Source organism: Agelaius phoeniceus, chromosome 20 (assembly GCF_051311805.1).
Source record: "Agelaius phoeniceus isolate bAgePho1 chromosome 20, bAgePho1.hap1, whole genome shotgun sequence".
NCBI classification, from domain to species: domain Eukaryota; kingdom Metazoa; phylum Chordata; class Aves; order Passeriformes; family Icteridae; genus Agelaius; species Agelaius phoeniceus.
The window spans coordinates 7608610-7630915 of record NC_135284.1 but is presented as its reverse complement, the minus strand read 5'-3'; the positions used below and the strand labels follow the sequence as shown (position 1 = coordinate 7630915).

The 22306-nt window shown below is 45.0% G+C and overlaps 1 protein-coding gene across 3 annotated transcripts in view; it reads right to left on the bottom strand.

Moving 5' to 3' along the window:
* LOC129129294 (sphingosine-1-phosphate transporter SPNS2-like) overlaps positions 1-16460 on the bottom strand; it is a 135780-nt gene extending 119320 nt beyond the window's left edge. For 2 of the 3 annotated variants that reach the window (XR_013184832.1, XR_013184833.1), the window contains exon 1: positions 15982-16460. Coding sequence is in view for 1 of the 3 variants with exons in the window: in XM_054647094.2 (XP_054503069.1) it covers positions 15982-16276 (295 nt within the window). In the remaining 2 variants the exon portion in view is untranslated. The remainder of the gene's footprint in view (positions 1-15981) is intronic. The other variant, XM_054647094.2, reaches the window with a different exon arrangement.
* Between the last annotated feature and the right edge of the window lie 5846 nt (positions 16461-22306).

The following is a 22306-nucleotide window of genomic DNA, read 5'->3' as shown; positions in this document are numbered from 1 at the left end:
AACACTACAGTATTGATGACCAACTACTGACTTACAGGGCCACTGTGAGCACTGATTATTTGGGAGGAGTTTTCATGTGCCAGAGAGCCTTGCTGTGCTGAGTTATCCCAGGGCATACAGCAGGTCTGAAGAATGGACCTGGAATGGGAGAATGGAATGGAGCTTGTCCCTGTGCACTCCTTGTGTGCCTGCTGAAGGACCCTGACATGACTGAGCCTCCCCTCTGTCCTTTTAACCCCAGCACCACTGCCAGGGTGCAGCAGCTGAAGAGCACAGAGGCTTCTGCAAGAGGATCTGCCCCTGTGGACCTGTGGGCTCTGGGCTAATACAAACAGCAACACTCCATGGCAGTGCCCAAAACCAAGCTTGAGCTCTCTGTCCCTTCACCCATTTATCCTGACACAGGGAAATCAAATAGTGAAATCCAGATCTCAGTTGTACAATATAAACACTCTGCAACTGCCCTGTGTTCACACTAAGAGACTTGAGCCCAGCTATTTTCCTTCCAAACTATATATTACTCAACTTTGATCAAGATATGCCTATCCTTTCCTCTCTGAAACTTTTCTCCCCAAAATAAACATTCCTCTTTCACAATTTAATGTCTTTCTAGAAACCCACTACTAACATTTCACAGCACATTTGAAAAATAGATGCTTGCAGCCTATCAAGTAAAGCATTTTGCTTAAATTACACACTCCTCTTTCATGAAATTCCAGCATGTGGTTTTGCCTTCTCTCCATTGCTGGGCCTGCACTAGAGAACACTGCAGGCCCATACTCTGCTTCATGTTAATCAACATAAAACCCCATGAGTGTGTTGAGGAGCAGATAAAGATGGTCAACGTTATCATTGAGGGCTGCCAAGGGCAGAGAGATGGAGGTAAGGAAAAGGCAGTGAAGGAATCCATGCCTCTGGCTAGGGCACAGGTGATCCATGTGCTAAGCAGAGCTCCAGATCCTGGAAGAGCCCTTAACTGCAATTCCTGAGTGTGAATGGAAACAGTCCATGATTGCTGTATAACCAAGGAGCCTTCCCCAGGCATTTCAGACTCAAGATGCATCCATGACTGCTTTAGTAAGCATCAAGACTTCAGTAAACTTTAGAGCTGAGCAGAAAAGTAAAAATACCAAGAGCTGAAAGTACCTTTGTACTTGAGACTGACCTCCACCCACAGCTTCAGTGGCCTCACAAGCCCCTGAAGGTCTGAATAGTTGGTTAATTGCATTTACTTCTCATGTCCTCCTATTGAGAGATCCACACTGAGGCTATGAGAGCAGTGACAGTCAGAACAACAGCAGATGCCAAGAGGATAAAACCGATGTAAAAAGCAAACAACAAAGAGTAAGGTTAAATTTCTTTGGACTCTAAAAAAAAACCCCAAACACAACAAAACCAAGATAAAACCCAACTGAAATGATGAAAACCAGATCAAAGTGCAACTCACATCCATCTCTCCTTTCATCTCAGCATTTCAAGTTCTGAGATAAGATAAAAAATGATATATTTTTTCAGTTTATGACATAACAGTTAAATATATGGCATTAAATGAAGAGAATGGGTGCTAGCTGAACCTCAAAGCATGTAGCTAATGATTTCAAACCAGCCAAAAGCTCATAGCAATAGCTGATCCTTCCAGCAGCTGATAGGAATTATACAGCAGGGCACAATATTTGGAAAATTCTTGGATTTTCCATAACAGAATTGTTCCCACAGTGTCTTGATCTCACATATTGAAGTATTGCAGAAGAGGACAGCCAGTTTCTCCAGCACACCCTTCTGCTGGATGGCTGCAGTGCTTTCCAGAGGGTACACATTTACAGCTAACACACAACCCAGGCACTGCCTCCACACTCCCAGCAGCCACCTCCTGCACCCCTGCTCATCCTCACTGCCTGCCCAGGGCTTTCTGTCCCAGCAAACCCAGAGCTGCTCATCCGCCCTGCCAGGCAGGAGCCTCCACCTCCACCAAGCACAGAAAAACCAGGCTGAAGAGTTTAAAGTGCTCAAAATTCCAGCTCAGAAAGAGAGAGCTGCCCATGGCCAACATTTCTAAAGGCAAAATTACAGCATGTGGGAATTACAGATCTGCAGGCAAACCAGCAATTTGTGAGGAATTCAAGTCACCAGGAGCGACAAATTAGGACCACAACGCTAACAAAATTAGACACAGTCTCCTTTTAACCCCATCTCTATTTAAAGAGCTTTTTTTTAAAAAAAAAAGAGAGGGTTTGTATTTATTTTGTTGTTAGTTTCCATGACATTGGGCTGAGACTATTTAAGAGCAATATTCCTCCATCATTTACTCTCTTTACCTTAGGATGTGTAAAATTATGCCCATGCCTGTATACAAGGAGGTTTCTCTCAGCCATTGAACAGTGACAAAGTCACCCAGCAGAGATATAAAATTCAGTAGCCACGTGAAAATTTCAAACATGCTGCTTGACTGAAGGCTGTCAGCTCTGGGATTTTTTTTTTAGGTTCCCTTGCATTCTTCAGTCTTCTCCCAACTGGAGGCAATGCTAGAATCAAAAGGCAGCTCTTTCCCAATGAGATTCTCACTCATCTGCAAGTCAATAGACTGAACTATGGAAAAACAAAACAAGAACCGAGCCAATTTCCACCCTCTCCACTCAGTAACAATAAAATCACACAACAGCATCTTTAAAACCCTGCCTGTTCATTTGGATAATTACTCTAACAGCCCATCTAAGCATAGCCTCAGCCCTGTCCCCAGTGGAGAGACCCAAACCTGAAAGAGAAGGAGGAAACAGCTCATCTGCTGAACACAATGTTCGGAAATGTGAGGTGAACATTCCTCACCACAGCAAGATATATGTTCCCACCCCACAAAGAAAGGGTTCATATTTCATATATTTTCCATTGTTTGAGCTTGCTTATACATAAGCAACTACATTTAGCAATTACCAATGGGAGAGAGTGAGCAGCTAAAAAGATTATCAGGTTTTTAACAATGCAACAGCAGAATCAATGAGGGAGGCTACACCCTGTTCAGTTCCACTAATGCTCTCCAGTTGCAGCAGAGAGACACCTTTCCATGGGTACTGTTACCTGCCACACTCACTCATGGGATGTGCATCATCTGCTGCACAAATGAAAATTACCCATCACAGGAGAAGTCAAACAGCACCAATTTAGTGCTTAATCTCACCAGGGCTCTTATAAAGATCCCCTGTGCTCATCCTGTCTCACTGGTGTCTTTAGTGGTAGAAAGGCAGCGAATACACATCTGTATGGAACCACAGAATTCTGGATTGAAACAAGTCAGTACTTTGAAACATGAAATATCTCAATGAGATGGCTTTGTGACATAAGGAAATACCCTGTAGGTAGTGATGGAGATGGTGGTTTTGGACTGGTTTGACTCCAAGGAGTTCATCAAGCAGTGAAGAGCACAGAGGAAGGACTTGCACAGCCCCTGGCAAGTCTCACAGCCTGGTGCCTGTTCCACACTCGTGCTGCTGCATCTCCACCCTGCCCAGACAGCAGCTGCTGTGGCTGGCACAGGGTCCTGCCCAGGGAGAGGGCAGCAGTCCCGTACTCAGGGAAGGCACAGTGCCCAAGGATCTCAATAGAAACAGCAAGAAAGGCTTTACTGACCTACAAAGGGTTTCAAAGAGAAGTCTGCAGTGTTGCACGAGTGACTGCTCCAGCTCCAATGACACAGCATCCTCACACAGTTATCACTGCCCAGCAAGTGCTGCCTTTATGTGTTTAACAGAAACTTCCTAACACTGCCTGCTCTAGCTTTCACTATGTGCTCTGAAAGCACTCTTCTACTGGACCCTTACAAAAATAATGCAGAGTGTTTATGGACAAAGACAAGCTTTAGCAGGCTGGCAAGGAATTAAGTGTCCTTAGCACTATTAATTGGGATGGAAGGAACAGGGAATGCTTATCAGCACAGGCTGCTGGCACACGAGGTCACAGCAGCAGCCAGACACGGCAGGTGCAAGCGCTGAAATCTGTGTGCACGCTCTGGAGGGACAGCTTCAAACAGAGCTGCTCTTCTCTGCTGTGGCTGCTGCTGCTGGTTAATTTGATCACACACAAGTGAGAGCCAGGGGGAGGGAGGGGAGGGAAGCCAGGCCAGGAGCAGAGGAGCAGCACCCTCGGGCACCCGTGTGGAAGGCGCTGGGTGCCCGCAGCTGCGGTCTGAGCCCCGGGAAATGACAGGGGCACCAGGGAGCTGACACGGCACGAGCCTCCGCGAGACACAAGAGGCCTTGCTTTCCCCTCAGCAAACCACATGCCACATAGCAATTTGGAGTGGAAAGATGCTATTCTGGATTTAAAGGGAAAGGAATCTGCTACAAGAAACAGATGCTGGAGCAGAAGGGTCTGCAGTCCCCGTGTGAACACCCCTCACACACACTGAGACACTTGGGCCCTAACACTTCTGGGTGCTCCATTCTTCCAGCTGCCCACCAACCAAGTCTTCCACTACCTGGCTTTCTAAGAGCTGCCAAGAGACTCTTTTGTAAGAATAATCTCTAACCTGGAATTATCCAAAGCGTGCTCTTGCTTCCCTCTAGCCCTGACATCTTACAGAAGAAGCCTAGGAGAAGAAGCCTGTCCTTTAAAAGACAGAATAATTCAGTCTCTACTGAATTCTGGGTTAAAAGGAAAAAAACCCAAAGCAAAAAACCCAGAGTCTAGAATCAGGTCCTCCACACTAAGCCTAAGAATATCACTAAAGAAAAATTTTTCTTGTTGGGATATTTAGATACAAGATATTTTTAAATCTACCTTAAAATGTTATGACACTACCTACCAAAGTCTAATTATACTTTCATAATTATATGTATTAATATCTAAAGTGTGTAATTACAAAGGAGCCGATATATTTTAGAAATGCCATACTTATAAACCTATTTTTTTAAATAGAAACTTCCTGCATGACTTTAAGATCTGTATTTTAGTTCTTCTGTCTTGATGACTCAATACTAGCAGAGGCAACTGGAGTCCACATGTTTGAATGGAAGCTGCAAACATGGATCTTCTATATTATGTCAAAGGCATTGATCAAAAAACCCACCAAAACCTTGCTCCTGTAGAATAAAAGAAACACCTGAAAACAGTGGAGAAATAAAATAAAATAAATAGTAAATAATTAATGATAATAAATTTTCTTTTTAGCAGCTTCCTCATTAAAGCAAAAACTTTTATGCATTTGTTTTAATCTACAAAGAGAACTGGAGCATTGAAAAATAGAGATCTTGCCAGCCAAAAGGGTGATTAATGGAATTTACAAACCTCTTAATTATCAGATCAGTGGTACAAACCTACTAACTAGGGGTGCCCACTCCAGGGCTGAGCCTGCCTGCTGTTTTCTGGACAGAGAGCACAGGTGGAACATCCACGGCTGCCTGGACAATGGGAGCTCTCCCACTGCTGGGCTCATGCTGTGCACACAGAGCTCTTCTGCAGGCAGCAGTGGCCCAGGAAATCTCTGCCACTCAGGACTGAAGAGGTTTGTGCTTCAATTGCACAAGTCTGAGTGAATAAAACCAAACATCATCAGGTTACAAAGCCCAGTAATTTCTAAATGGTGATGAATGTATTTCCCATTCATGTAGAAAATGAGAAGGGATGGTATAATAGAGCTTGACTAACTATGTAAATCAAAAATGTTAAATCCTGATTCAGATTTGATTGCATCTGCTTACAGACAGAGACCTTCCTCCAGCCACTCACATAACTTCTGGTTTTATTCAAACATCAGCTCCACTTCTGATTTATTCTTGTTAAGTGGCTTTCAGCAATGCAATGATTTAAATGCACACTTGAGAGGCAAATGTAAGCTTGCAATAAGGTGCAGTTTGACATTTAAACCATTACATATTTTTGAACATAATATGACTACAGAAGCATCACTAATTTTGGCCACTTCCAAACAGAAGTTTAAAAAGCACAATGAAATGCAGACCAAAAGTGATTTATTTCTCTTTTCTCCAGCAACTGTTGCAACTCTCTTGACTCACAGCCCAAAACCCTGAAAATTTTGGTAGCTTTGTAGTAACATAAAGTACTGCCACTGCACCTTGAACAGCTGGAATTGCCAAGATGTAAGAGGTAAAAATTTTGACTACTTAAAAATATGTTTCATGAAGGAAATAGCAAGTGACCCTAAACTTTAGCAGATGTGCTAAGACTCTTCTATAATGAAGTAATGAAGAGAAGTTGTTGATTTGATTGCCTTGGCAGCTCTTCTGTACAGTTCAAGGTACACCCCAGAGCTGAAAAGCAACAGACACTGGGAAGGTGTTGCTAACTGCTCCTGAGCACCCAGCATCTCTGTACCTGTAAAAAGGAGATTCAATAAACAGGAGGTAAAGGAAATCAAGTTACTGCCTCAATATGCTAAGAAATGCTGTTGGAGAGAAGGGCAAGGGAGGAGAGCAGGAGATGTACTCACTCTGTGGGGCACCAGTGGCTCCCAACAACCTCATGTTCTGAGCAGTGGCTCAAGGTTTTTCATTATGGATTGAGTAATTGCTTGTGCAGTCTGTATGTAAGTGCAGATGAGCAAAAGCACCATGATTCCTCTCATTTAAAAAGAAAAGCCTGGATGTGGCACTTGGTGCCATGATCTAGTTGAGGTGTTAGAACATGGCTTGGACTCGATGATCTTAAAGGTCTCTTCCAACCTAGAAATTCTGTGATTCTGTGATTTAGAGGAAAAAAAAAAATCTTTCTTGTCTTAATAGCAGCTGGGAATAAAGCAGGCAAACACCAGATATGAACTGATCAGCACATTGTTCTTACAGTCAAAAATCAGTGACTAGAAGCCAACACTTGGCATTTTCTGTACCTTGTTATAGGAAAGTCATCATGCAGAGATTAATGTTGGCCCTTCCAAGCACTATTACTCAGGTACTTTGGTACTTCTGAGTTATAAATTCCTGGAAAATTGCAAAGGAAAAAAAAAAAGTCTCATATCCTAATACTATTAGATTAAATAATTTTTTGTCCTCTGTCTTCTCTTCCCATGAGAAAAGAAACTAACATCCAAGACAGAGCTGATCAGGAACTGTCAGTTTTAATCAGAGCACTGTAGCTGTCAGTCACCAGTGGCCCTTGGGTATTTTGTTTCCTGAATATATAAAAGATTGTTATCCTGAAAGTTAGTCAGCATTTCTGCCTGCTGCACGGAAATAACAAGACTATTAGAAATGTTTTAACACTGGTATAGCTGCAGCAGAATTTGAGTTCTAATAGCTCAGCACACCAACACAGGCAATCACCTCTCTTTATGAGCCACACTAGTGCAATAGAAATAATTTCTCCTTATTGCATAGTTTGCACTGTTGGTATTTATTAATACTGTTGCAATTCTGTATTAATTATTATTTAGCACTGAGAACACACCTGAAACTGCACAAAATTAGTGCCTGGCCCAAAGTGCTCAAGCAGCTCTGATTCAGCATCCCATAAACAACATTTCATCCACCAACCTGCCCAGGGACTGAGGCCTGGCCAGCAGTGGCACTTGGTCAGCTGATGTCACATCAAATTATTCACATCCTACAGCTTGGGACAGCCAAGCCCCAGTGGGTCTGGCTGGGGCAAAGTTTACAAGCACCAGTCTGATGGGAAAAAACACCACACACTAAAGGCAATGTGAAAATGAGAATACAGTATCTTATGCACAATTCTTAGAAAAGAAATCCTGTCAGAGTCTCCCATTTTCAAATGAAAAGTCTCACTGAAGAGGACCAGAGCAAGAGCACTCAGTGATTTGTGAACTCCCAAACTGCCCACCTGGTAGGAAAGCTGCACTAAAGCAGCTGCCTCAGCCAGGATGAAAAGCAAAACTTCCAAGGTCATGACCACCACACAGGCACAAATCATGAAATGCAAACGTGACAGGCAGAGAGAAGTGAAAAATCACAAAATCACAAATCAACAGCAGGGCAAGCCCCCCCACACACACCTTTCAGATCCATCCTGCTTTGTTGGCAAAGCCTCCTGAGGGATCACTTGTCTGCAATGAGAATATGCAGAGAGCACAGATCAGCAAATGCCAGGACAGCCATGGGAATCAGAGGTAACCTTCAGGCAGGTTTAATTCAGGCCCTGCAGACTTCACACACACACCAGTCCTGCTGCCACTGTCAGTTCACCCATTTTTGTTGTTTTCCATGTTGCCAAGAACACAGAGCTATATTCTAGGACAATAATGATATGTTACTAATACAAATAGGGAAAATAGGAAGCTATGAAACAAATAATTAACTGTGATCTGTTATTTACATAATTATTGGCAGAAGCCTGAGCAAGGAGTAAGATGGATTACTGCAGTTTTGGTTCAGTGCAGCCTTAAAATAAAAAATTAAACAAAAAATCATCACATGCCAAGGCTGAAAGGATTTTCATTCCAGCATGGGGTTCTCTCACTGTGCCAGCCAAACTCCAAGCTGTTACTGCAGCTATTCTCCAGATAAACACTGGTCTTTTCCCCCTGCTCTTCTGTTCAGCTACTGAAGTTGCTGGCCACCAGCAGAAGCATAAGAAATATATTTTAAAAGAAAACAACAAACCAACAAAACACCCAAAAAAAGAAACAAACAAGAAATCTCTATATGAGATAATATTGTTCACCAACAACATAAGCCTGGTATGTTCATATTGCTCAAGCCTGAACTTAGGAAAGGCAAGGCATAAAGCCTAGTTTTTCTTCTGTATTTCCCTCCCTTCTCTAAAGCTAAAATTGCTCAATGATTTCAGTTGTGGCAGGAGATCAGTTCTGGAGAAGGAGGATTGATTGATTGATTGATTGATTGATACCTATCTCCTCAAAACCAGAAGCACAGATTAGGTGGAATGTTGTTCTCACAACATGCTCCATTGCTGTCTAGAAGGTTCAGCCTGACAGAAGAATTCTTTCATTTTTTGATGGTGAGAGATAATGTGGTGGTTCCAGCCATGCCTTGTGCAGAGGCTTCCCTGAAACACAGAGCACCATGAAGAGTGGACAGAGCCACCAGAGCATCCTCAACAGCTCATTCAAGAGCCTTCCAAAAGAAACCTTCAGCCACCCCTGCCTGGTGACAGGTCCAAAGTAATGACCACAAGTGGGAATGATTCCACATCCCTTCAGTCAGTCAGGACCCCTCACATTGCCATCCTCCTGATTTTCTACACGCTGCTGTAAAACCAGGAGCACGGATATGAGTGCTCCCTCCCTTTCACTTCCTTTGCCTGCAACCCTACAGAAATAGCTGGGTTACATCAGACAAAAACACTCAAAATAACAATGAACACAGATGTGTCAAGAAAAGAAAAGCCATGCCTGAGATGCCTGCTGTGCTCAGCAGTTCAGCAGTTCTAGGTGGGGTACTCATTCAGTTGATGAATTGCAGGGTGAGAGGTTTTACAGCACCAGAGTCAAAGGGGGCATCTAGTACTTAAAAACTCATAGTAATGACTGGGGGATTGTTGTTTGGTTCAGGTTGTTTGGGGGTTTCTTTCTCTTATTTTGCCCCTACCTGTCTCAGATTTGCCTCTTGATTTTCAGACCAAGAATTTCAGACCAGTTCACCAAAAATGCAATTTACAGGAAAGGTCCATGCCAAGATGTGTACTCAAAACTTCTCTGGAAACCATGAGGTGTTGTTCACCTCACTTACACCTCTCTGGGCTCTGAGCCCAAGCCCATTTTGCTCAGCTCCCATTAACTTCCCTGGCCCCTTAGGCACCTCACAAGTTCTTTGTAGAATTCATTTTACACACACACATTTTTTTCTAGAACATTCATCACCCTACATCCACAGTGCCAATTTCCACAAGACTCTCTCAGCCAGAAGGGCATCATCCTCCTTTAACCATTTCCAACAGACATCTTCATCCTTTCTCCTGCGATGCTCATCATTTTTGGAAGATGCTGTTTGGAAACTCTTGTTGAAAGTTGCACTTCTCTTCCCTCAAGTCCCTCCTCACCCCTTGGCTATACTGCCTACCAAAAAGCCACATCTGCTCATCTTCTGGGACCCCTCCCACTGACCAGTGCTGTCTCTTGTGTCCCTCTGACTCTCCACCCTTGGCCTGCAGCTTTCTGATACATCTTGCAGATATGGAGATAGATGTGGACCATAAATACTTTGGAGGCACCACCTGATTCCATAGAAACTGCACAACAATATCCTGGTCTGTAATGTCCATCAAGCACTGATGATGCAAACAAGCAACACAAAAGAGTTCTGATATCTGGAGTTCCTAATTTTTATCTGTCAAAGAAAGTCATGGTTTCCCATTGAATCTCCTGAAGAGGTACCAGGAGCTTTTTCTGATAGTTATAAGGAACCTCAAGACCTTTACAAACCTTATTTGATGTAAGTGATGTATTATAACACCTTTCAACCACGAGTTCCTCAGCAATTGAAATACCAAGCAAGAGCTATGGGATTTTGTATTGCAGGAAAAGTCACCAGTTTTTAACAGTATCTGTTCAAATTTATAACCATCATGCTACATCATCAGCAGCTTATTTGCTTCTCATGCACAGTGTACCAGAAAAAATGAAGAGTAAATGTTCTCAGTTAGTCCCATTTATTAGAATTGAACCCTCTTGCAGCTTGGTGTGGTATTTGAAAAGTCTGAAGGAATGATTACAGATTTCCCACACTTTTGACCAGAGAAGCTTTATCACAAAGCTTCTGGTGTTGACAGTCACAGAGATCAAGGGACTAGTAAGATCATTACATTATTCTTAAGAACACACTCAATATTTATGAGCATATTAACTCCATGTAATAAAGGCCACATTCTCTGGCTGTGATGTCTTGGATGCTTTGGGGATAAAATTAATCAACATGCATGAAAGAGGATCTCAGAGTCAAACAGGAAAATCTGCACATAATAACAAAGATAGTTAGTATCTGGCAAACCTACAGCACAAGGAAGAAAAAAATACTATGATTAAACATAATAAGACTTCACTTGAAATGTAAAATACTCTGGAACAAACCCTGCCAACTCGCATAAGAATCAGCAAAGAGGAAGCAGCAGCCCTTGCAATAAAGGCCATCACACAGGGAAAACAACACCAGGGAACAAGATGCTGTGGCACAGTCCCCATCACTGTGCTGCAGAGCACTTTGTCTCCTGCTTTTGAAGTGCATGAGGTTCAAGTCTAATTTCTGCTCCCAAAGCAGGACTTGTTGAATTTGAGTCAGTAGCAGGTCCCTGCTGCCCAAGTAAAACACTGTCATCCTTTCACAAACTCTCACATGTGTGAGCTGGCAGCACTGCTGCCTCAAGTGCATTCTGTCAGTATCATTTTCTAATATTTTCCAGCATTACAGCCCCTCCAGAGCTGTGTCCTGGGTGCTTGCACAGCCTCTTAATACTTCCCTCCCTGAAGCTATGAGCACTGAGCATAGTCTTGTTACAAGGGGAGAAGGGGCTCTTTTTATCCCATTCCACGTGAATTCTCTGACTACATTCACTAAAATACCCTCAATGGGGCACTATGTCACTGTCAGAAATGTGAGCTCACAAGTAAAAAGAAGCAGTTGTGGCTCACAAAGCTCTTGAATGTCTTTGCACTTGAGAGTTAGCGCTGAACCTTTCCTAACCCTTCAGCTGAGTCTGTACTACATAGTTGTAAACTTGACTTTCAACTTTCAGTGATCATTTGCATGTGTGTATCTTCAAAGAATGGCATTTGATTTGCAACTGTGTGTTGTAATGAGAGGCTAATTAACACAAATACAGTTATTAGCAAGTTGCAGACATTGAAAGGACAAAACCAGCAGACCAAAGTCTGTGACATACTGTGTGACAGGGATGGAGATCCTCAAGGATGAACTGATACCAGCCAAGGCTCTGCCACTAACTCCATTACCACAGGCAAATCACCAACATTCTACAACTTGGTTTCCCCTTCTGTAGTGGGATAGTGAGACTCATTTACTTTGCTGGGTAGTTCTCCAGCTTAATTAAATCGTTACCTTTAAATTAAAGCACTACAGAAATGCCAGGAAGTAGCATCTGAATTAGAAGGTGGAGGTGACACCCTAATGAAGCAAGAATATTTTCATCGTCAACAGCAGGCACAGTAAAAGGTCACCCATGGTATAATTGTGAAACCACATTCCAAGCTTCTGAAGGCAAGATGACTTTTCCCAAAACTTCATTAAGGAAGAAGATATGTCCTAGCATCATGGGATGGCTGAAATCCTGTGCAGTTTCACAGGAAAACTGCAATGGTTTCATTATTTTTGTTTTCCCCTTGTTTGCTATCCTAATAACAGCAAAATATCACAGCTTTTGAAAGAATGCTTTCTCCACAGGCAGCTGTTATCAGTATGGTCAAAGACCCATTAAGAAAATTGCAGAGGATCATTTCCCTCAAGTTGGTAATGCTCAGCACTGATTGAGTTTTCAATCTTTTCTTTACAAGAGCCACAGTAGCAGCACTGGCACTTTTTGTCTGGGACAGCTTTTCCCAAGTATCAGTATGTTCCAACATACTCCACACACGCTGGAAATTTCCAACTCTTTGTAAACATAAGGACCTTATTGGAATACACACTACTGCTGTGCAGACTCTTTATTTTTAAGTACTGGAAGAAACTCATTCTGAAACATTAAGAAACAGGCCAGTACTCAGTGGAGGCCCATTTTCATCATGTATTCCCAAAAAAGCTGCAAACTTAGTGTCAGGTGTGAAGCTGTGTGTGCCCTGTATCTTGGAAACTGCACTCAAGCTCTGTCCCAGATACCAAAAAGGCACATCCCATCATAAGCTCATTTAGTCCATACTGGGAAGTCATTAAACCAAAACCAGGAAAACAGGCAGCTACTTCCTTGTGTGTTGCACTTGAAAAAACAGATTACCCAAACCCAACTCATTTTACACAATGTTTATGTTTCCAGAGTGCAAACACCAAGAAACAACACATTTGCTGTTTGCTTTGTAGCAATGCAAAAGCTTTTTTACTTTTAAGGGCAAGATGTGCTATAGGACAGGTCAGCCTAGTTCTTTCTATTACATAAGATGCTCTTACATTGACTGGATACATGGCACCCAGCTTCTGTGAGGCTGTGTTAGAAAACAGTGGAAGATACTCAGGAAATTACAACTGGAAATAACTCTGTATATGATTTCTCCCCCCAGTAAATAAATACATACTTGAATATACTTGTTACATATATATATATAAAATTTTTATTTATATATGTTAAATATATATATATATACACACTAAATATATACCTGCTTTTTCTTATACTTTTTGGCCAACTAAAATGATTGCAACTAAGTTCTCAAGGAAGACAGAGGATGTACTTGGAGTATTGTGCCCATACAGCTGGATACTCTGTTTGCTTATGTCTGTCTGTCTGTCAGCTGCCTGCTAATTGCTTTTGAGGCCACTGACCTACCTTTAACTAAATGTGACAGCAGGAAGAAGTCCCAAAGCTTCCAACACTTTCATTTTAAAAAAATGATTGGGTAGATGCAACTTTTATAAGACAAGAAGAGAAAGGCTAATGACAAAGGTCAACTTATTTGACATCAGAGAATCCACAGCAGGGATCACCCTGGAGACAAATCCTCAGGAACCAGTTTCCATTGGAACTGCTGCTCTTCTAACACTTGTTTCAAATAGAGCTGGAACCAGAAATTAATTCCAGTTCTCACAACATCCACTGGCCTTAGGTAAATCATAACTTCTGACGCTACTTCCCCTGCCATAACGTGGCTGGTGTTAAAATCCCTTATTACGTTGCTGCAACAATTCATATTTGAAATGTACTTTGAAGGTCTGGAGAGTTGTATTTACTAATTATTACCTGTCTTGAGACATGAGCTGCATATTCAAAGTGCTAGCTTGATTCATCTGCAAGTGCACATCACATAAGCATGTGGTATGCACTAAGACTCAAAATACAAAAGTAAAGATTACTTTTAGAGAAGACTTTATAATCAAGTCAGTTTTGAGCTCAAAACATATAATTTTTATTACCACAACTCTTCCATTACACTGGATTTAAATTATTTCATGTTTTAGATTAGCACTTTATATAAGACCAGTTTGAAAAGTAAATACCAATTGACAGAAGACAAAAAGCCCATGCAAAGTTTGATTCTGTCCCCAAAGGCAAGTCTGATGTCTGAGATCTGAAACCTTTGATACCAAGCTGAATGTTAATAGATAAGCTCCACAGGGCAGTTATTGAGCACAGTAATACCAGAGCTTGTCCTAGGAATACCAGCAATCACAGCACTGGGTTTGGCAATGCCACATTACAGTAAGCAGGCATTTTTATCTTCTGCTTGGTCAGGCACTTTCCAGCCTTTCCAGAAAAGAAGATGCTTTCAGTTCTTGCAGGCAGAAAAATCAGATGGCAAATGTCTCGGTGGAAGTGCTAAAGCAAACAGGTGAACTAGATGTGATTTTTTTTTTAAGATTGCATGATGGGGGAAATAGCTTCCTAAAAAGGAAACTTGCCATGCATTAAAGGTGCTTTGTAGAAAAACTCCACTTAGAGAGGTCCCTATTTGAGGGCAAGGGAGTACACTACAATTTCCTTCAACAATAACAGGTTAACCTTCTATCTTCAAGCTTCCTTCTGTAACAGACTGACTACCAGCTGAGTACTTAATATCTTCCAATACTGGCCTTTACATTTCCTGAAGGAACAAGCCACATCTAAAAAGAAAAACAAAAAAGCCACAATGGTGCCAGCTAAATTCTCCTTCTAATCCTCCCCATCTCCTTACTCCAGACAAAATAAATACAACCTGGCCAATTTATTCTAACAACAGTGATTTAGATTTATGTCCCTTGCTCTCTATCACTGCCCTACAAACATATATTATTTTAATGTAGTATAAACAAATATCGGATTTGCTTAACACCACATTGAGTCCTAGTGATTAAAACATATATATACATAGAGAAACATTTATACATGCACAAACCCCTTTGTAAGCTCTAAAGATAAAATTATCAGTATTGCCAAACAGAGAATATGTATTATATTCTAATGACATGAGACAGTTGATTACCAACAAGCCTACTTCATTTCTAATTAGAAAAAGTTCAGTGATGATCTTCTTCCCTGCTGTTATTGCCTGACAAGAATAAACAAGGAGTCCTCTCTAGGGATGGCACAGTAAACACCCAAACAGACATTTGCTTTGGAGCTGAGCTTCACCGTAGTAGTGAGTACTGAGGAACAACATAGTGGCTCACTCACTACGACCAGCCAACATAGTGGCTGGTCACACATCCACCAGCGCATGATTTTGAGTGTTTACCTTCAGAAAACCGAGCTTTGCAAAGTGCATTGCAGCTGCCTAGCCGCTCCTCCTGCGCCCGCTCCTGCCAGCTCTGCTGTCACCCGCTCGCTCGGGAGTTCTGCAGGGAAGGGACCCTCCTTGGCACAGGGCTGAAGGGCAGCCGGCTGCTCCAGGCTGGACACACTCCGCAGAAACAAAGCAAAGGGGATTTGCTTCGCTGCGATTTTCACCCAAGGACACCCCGCTCGCCCGTCTCCCCCCGTGTGGCAGCAGGCTGTGTGTGTCTCTCCGGCCGCAGCTGCACCTGTCGCCCGCAGCGCTCGCCCTGTGCCGGGATCGATAACGCGTCTGCCATCACCCCGAGCCTCGCCGAGCGCCCTCCGCTCTCACCGCGCTGCGGACACCGGTCCCTCCCGAATCCCAGCGAGCACCCATTCCATTTCATCGAGCCCACACAAACAAAGGGCGCTCCTCTTATTTTCGATAAAATTCACACAAACTAGAGAACAATACCGGAGGGGCCGCACAATGGGCACCGGCCGCGCCGCATCCCTCACGCCATCCCTCCTCCCCAGCCCCGGCACGGCGGACCAGCCCCGCTGACCCGAGCCCACGACAGCCCTGGGGACGGCGGCGGCTGCACCGTGCCCGGGAAGGGCTGTCCCCGGGCAGCGGGGGATGCCCTCACAGCCGCGGGGTGCGCTCACCTGCCACGGTGTACCGGTCCAGGTAGTTGAGCACGTTGCCCACACTGAGGATGCCGGCGGCCGCTACCCGGGCCCGGCCGAGGGTCGGCGCCTTGCGGAGGGCGGCGGGGCGGTCGGGGTGCTTGCCGGCCGCCGGGGGGTTCATCCTGCCCGACAGGGTCTGCACCTCGCCCTCGGCACCCCGGCCGCAGCAGCCCCGCTCGCCGTCCTCCTCCTCCTCCTCGTCGCCAGCTCGGAGCCGCCCGCCGCAGACCGGGCTGCTGCCGGAGGAGCCGTCGCTTTCCAGGCACATCATGGGCTGCGGGAGGGAATCTCGGCGTGCGGGAGCCCGGGCGGGGAGACCGATGGACGGACGGACAGACGGACAGAGAGAGCGAGCGGAGCGCGCTCAGCGCCGCATCCCGCGGTCGCCCCGAGCCTGCCCGGGACAGGCCGGTTTCTGACAGTCCGGGCGGGGCCGGGGGCCGGCGGGGCGGGGGCCGGGGGAGGCTCCGCCCCTGCCCGCGCCCCGCCCCGGCGGCCGTGCGCGCCCCGCCCCAGCGGCCCCGAGGGGTCCGTGCGGCCGGCCCGGGGCGGCGCAGTAGGGCGGCGCCTCAGCCGCCCTTGAACCGGCCCTAACCAGTGCCCCCTCAGCTGTGCTCTGTACCGGCCCTTCAGCCGTCCAGGGACCAGTCCGTAGGGGTGTCCCCTCAGCCCGCCTCGGGGCGCCTCCTCAGACCGGCCCTGAGGGGTCCGTCAGCCGCTTCAGGTCGGCACCTCATCTGTTTTCAATGTGGCCCTCAGGGTGTCCCTCCAGCCCTGAGGGAATCCCTTAGCCCAGCCAGGAGCGGGTTCTCCCTCAGCCCGCCTCAGACTGAGGCGGTTCCTCAGAAAGCTCAGCTCGGCCCTGAGGGGATCCCCTTCAGCCGTGCCCGGGCATGAGGAGGTTTTCCCTCTGTCCGCCTGAGGGGATCCCTCAGCCCGGCTGTGAGGGGATTCTCCCTCAGCCGTGCCCGGGCATGAGGAGGTTTTCCCTCTGTCCGCCTGAGGGGATCCCTCAGCCCGGCTGTGAGGGGATTCTCCCTCAGCCGTGCCCGGGCATGGGGAGGTTTTCCCTCTGTCCGCCTCAGGTGATCCCTCAGCCCGGCTGTGAGGGGATTCTCCCTCAGCCGTGCCCGGGCATGAGGAGGTTTTCCCTCTGTCCGCCTCAGGTGATCCCTCAGCCCGGCTGTGAGGGGATTCTCCCTCAGCCGTGCCCGGGCATGAGGAGGTTTTCCCTCTGTCCGCCTCAGGTGATCCCTCAGCCCGGCTGTGAGGGGATTCTCCCGCAGCTCACCTCAGCCCGGGAGTGGCCGGGTCTTACCTACGCAGCATCACCAGAGCATTGGGTCATGTAATGAATTTCCTTTATCTGCCTTTGTTATTCTTCAGCGCTGCACAACGAGCTTCAAACACACGGGTGGGTGGAAGCGTGGAGGTAGCTGGAAGAAAAACGAACCCACCAAACAAAACCAATGGCTCCAGCATACTGGCTTGTACCCAACAATGAACTCCACGGGGGTTGTGCGGGCCCACCCTCAGATGTGGATTTTAAAAATAAATCTGTCCAAAAGTTCTCCTTGCTTATCCTGAGTGCCCAGAGCTGTTTCCTGGGCAGGGAAGGGACAGTGCCATGCAGGGCGAGGGCTCACTGGGATGTGCCACAGACCTCACAACTTCCTGCTTGGCCCCAGATGATTTTCCTATTCCACAAAAGTAGCTTCAGGAACAACACACATCTTCAAAGGAAGTAAAATTGCTCTGGAGTTCCCCCCACTGCAAACAGTTCCATCCCGCTCCCTATAAAGTTCCACCTTTGAGCTAAGAACGGCCAAGAAACATTTCATTTCAAAAGGAGAATCTTCAAAGACATAAAAGTGTTCACAAGCAGAGTGGCTCCAGCCTGTCATACCTGTCATAAAACTACAAAAGGTAACTAAAACCAGAGAAATAAAAAGGCTGCTGGAGAACCAACACATGTCCAAAACCAGCATGTTACAATTTCAGATTTCTCTCAGTTTGTTGATACTACCTAAGAAAATGTGTCGTGATTAAAGTCTTTGTCTTTCGGGTATTTAAAGAAATCCCCCCTGCCTTTCCCTGAGGAACACAGAGCTGCTTCCAGCACAACCCGTGTGTGTGTGTGTGTGTGTGTGTGTGTGTGTGTGTGCTCAGCATACCTGGCTGTGTCACACCCTGCCCACCAATGACACCAGATTCAGACTATGCCAGAAATCTGGGGAGATACCACCAACGTAACCCTCAGGATGCTACCAGAGAAAAGGGCACTTTTTGGTGAGTCACCTGCAATTCAGGGCTGTTTGTGCAACACCTCTGAGGACAGGAGCAAACACCATTTCCGGTGACAGGTGACACTCCCAGACTGTGAGAGGTGACAGTGCAGACCATTGGGAATGGGTCTGCACAGATGTTCCAGAGTTCATTCCCAAAACAGAAACAACATATCAGGTTTAATGATAATGTTCAGGTTGACTTACTGAAGTCTAGGGGATCATTTTTTGCTCCATAGCAGCATCTGCAGTTCAGATGTATATGGGAATGGTTACATTGACAAAAGTGCTTATTCATGCCCCCACTAATTTCAGAATTCTAGTGGTGTACCTCATTTGGTTAAGTCACAGTGCTCACATGTTATATAGCCCAAAAGGAAACACAAAAACAAACCAACCAAAACCAACAGAAAATGGTAGAACTGAAAAGAAGAAAAAGAAAGAAAAAAAGGAAAAGGAAGAAAATAAGAAAAAGGAAAAAAAGAAATGAAATGGCTTCACAAGGACCACTTGGCTTGCTCAGCAGTGGAGGCAAAACTCATGGTTTTTTTAACTTATCTGGCACTAAACACAGCTGAAGTGCCACTTCAAGGAGTCCCACAGAGAGCAGCCAAAGGGTCCAGGAGCCCTCAGATACAAATGCTCTGCTCCACAGTCTATTCTACTCTCTGCTATTAGACTCTCACAGTCTATTTTCTCACTGCTTGGTCTACCCCAGGCTCTGCACACAGAAAACAATGTTCAGAAAATGTCAATGAGATTAAAAGGTAGGGTAAAATTAAAGACCTTAGTATCTTGGGTCAGATGGTTCTCCTGAAAGCAGCTAAGAAAGCACAGTTTTCTTAAGGAACAGGTGTTTAATTTCATTTTTTCATTTAACCAGTATCAAGCACACAAACACAGCTAACACTGGAGCCATGGTGGCTTAATGCACATTAGAATAACTGCCTAAAAAGACTAGGGAGTGACTTCTCCAAATCTCCTCAATCCAGCAAATCCCCAAGAAAAGAAAAAATCATCCCAAACACCAACTTACTATTAAAGGCCAACATATATGTTCCAAAGACTAGGCAGACTTCTGCTGGCCATTGAACATGCAGCAATGTTCATGCTCCTGAAGGAGCATGGAAGAGCATCCTTTTATTCCTGATGTAGGGAGAAGTTTCAGCTCAGAGACAACCACAGATACAGCACAAAGACCTTGGTTGGGCAGTGAGTTATGTGGACATACAGGGTCCTGCAGCCAACCCTAACACCTTCAGCTGTTCATGGAAAACTCACAGACAAACACAGACGATGCCAGTGCATCCATGTCATGAGATTTATGTAAAGAGAAAGCAGAGGGAACTGGAAAAAGTGTAATAGAATGGTCTTTACTGGCAGGATGAATCATATAACTGAGCTGCTTTTAAGAGGAACAGCACAGATTCTAGCTCAGAGACATTGCTGGGCTTGGCTGTTAAGGGTATTGAGAGGCAGGTTGATTACACTGTGCAAGTTCTAACATGGGGAGAAAAACACCAGTTTTAAGAGCTTTAATCAAGGGGGAAAAGGCATAGCAGGAACCAGAACAATGCTGAGAGCTGGAGTTAGAAAAATTCTAATGAATCATCTGGTTCATATTTGTTACAGAGTGATTATTCTCTGGAACAAAATACTAAAGGAGTGTATTCTCTATCCCTTTCTGTCCTCTGATCCAGGTTTGATTGCCTTTCTGGAAAGTGCATTATTGAATTCAAGATGAGCTCTTGCACTCCCTGCAGAGAGAATGGGCTGTAATTTGATGATACAGGAGCTCAGGATAGGTGGGTTGAAGTCCTAGCCCTGAAGATACCAGTTCTCACTCTGCTTACCAAGCACACATTTTCTCCACCTACCTCAGTCATTAGATTGATCTGAGCACAGCCCTAGGAAAGCACATGACAACAACCCAGTCTTGGAATGGTGACTGCACAACAGCAGTGTCCACATAGCCCAGGTGACAAAGATGGACAGCATCCTCCTGGTACTGGGCATACTTTGTTTGGTCTAAAAGCTAGGAGTCTCCTTCATCCTGAGACCACTACCAAGAGGTTTGTGGATACATTGAAAAGCAAGTCTGAACTCAGCTAGCTCATCTTCCAGCTTCTTCCACATTAGGCATGTCATCCCTGCTTCAGAATGAGCCCTGGCCAGTTCCTGTAGAATCAAGGGAATTTAGTAGGACTGGTAGAATTAGCAGCCTTCCTGGTCTCTGAGAGCCCCTCAGCCCAAACCCCATCCCTGTCTGGTGCCAGTGCCACAAACACAATGTTTGGGTGAGACCAAAGCAAGCCAGGCCCTAGTCCTGTGCTCAGGGAACTTGCAGGCTGCATGCTCTGTGAGGAACAAACAGACTCACTTGTCAGTAGCCCTGCTCTCTCCCAGGGCAGTCAGCAGAGTGTGTCCCTTCAGGGATTATTTTCTTCCTTTCAGTATTTTGTTAGTATCGTAAAAGCTTGAAAATGTTTATTTTAGTTTATCCTGGTCTGCGCTTATTGATTTTTCCTCATCTCCAGAGTTCTAGAGAGGGTCAGTATGAGCAGAAGTGCTTCTGTTTGACAACAGAACTTATCTTTGAGGAAACAAACCCACATTTGCCAGTGCACCAATATGAACTTCAGTGACATAGTCCAGCAGCTGACCCAGGGGCTGTTCCTGGCCTGCAGGAAGGTTATGAGCAGACTCTCACCTTCTGTCCCAAGGGAACATGGCTGTTTGCAAAGAAGGATGGGGAGCTGGACCACCTGTGGAAGGAAAACCCAGATGACTGATAAGCAGGCTGGACCTTACCTAGTTTAAGCAGTTACTGGAGGCTGAGGAACTGGACCATCACGAGAACATCACATTGCCCTTTTGGAAGTAATGGAAATTTGCCTAGCTTGTTTCAAATCCAGTCTTCTTCTTCAGTTAGTAAAAATCTTGGGAAAAACATCCTCACTTTTTTGTCTTCAGAAAGTCACAACAATCTGTAAACCAGCACTGTCAAAGGGCTGGAGTCTCCCTGAAGTAATGCTTTGCCAAAATGTACACCAGTGTAGCCCCTACCATTATCAGGAGCAGTGACTGCATACAAGAGTCTGACATGTTCAACTGTAAATAATTATGCCTCAATGCTATTATTGTCCTTTTCCTGTTTTGCTTTATCTGATTCAAAATCAGGACTCAAACACAGACACGCAGAGACACACAGCTTCTCACTTAAGAAAAATAGAGCCACACAGAATACCACACTACAGGATCACAAACCCCAGATTTTGGGTTATCCAGATATGAGCCTCAAACTGATGAAATTCTATGAAAAGTTATATCATCAGGTGGTCATCCAGGCTGTGAGGGCAAAACACAGGACAATGACACAACTGTCTGTAGCACTGTGCATTCTTGGGCTTCAAACAGATTGCAGCTCTGCAGAACGAGAATCACAACCCTGCAATTACACACCTGCATTCCCATTCTGCCCATGGTTATACCATGGCTTCTTTTTTCTTCACAAATTTCTCAGCTGAATTAACCTGTGTTACTGACACTCGATATTACACAGTAGCATTTACAAGCTCAGAGGTTTCTTGTGAGATGCTGCACCAGGGGGACGTGACAAGGATCAAACAGCTCTTCAAGGCAGTGAAGGGGGATATACATTAGCACACATCTCCATGTTTTCCAGCAGTCACTATCTCAGACAGGCTCTGTACTCTAAACCACCTCTGGAGACCATCCTCTGGATCTTATTTAATGCATTCAATGCTCATTGATGTGAATAACCTTCTGGTCATTATCCATTTCCCTCCATCCACATCTCACACATCTCACTGAGGAGAGCTCTGGACACTGACCATGGCACCTCCAGAATAATTTCATTGAACAAAGAAGATACAAACAGTGCCCCAAGATGGGCAAAAGTTTTAAAATCTCCCAGAAGCCAAATGAGACTTAATATTGAAAGTGTAGCAGTGTTTTATTTCATTGAATTCAACAGAAACATGGAGGCAAAACAG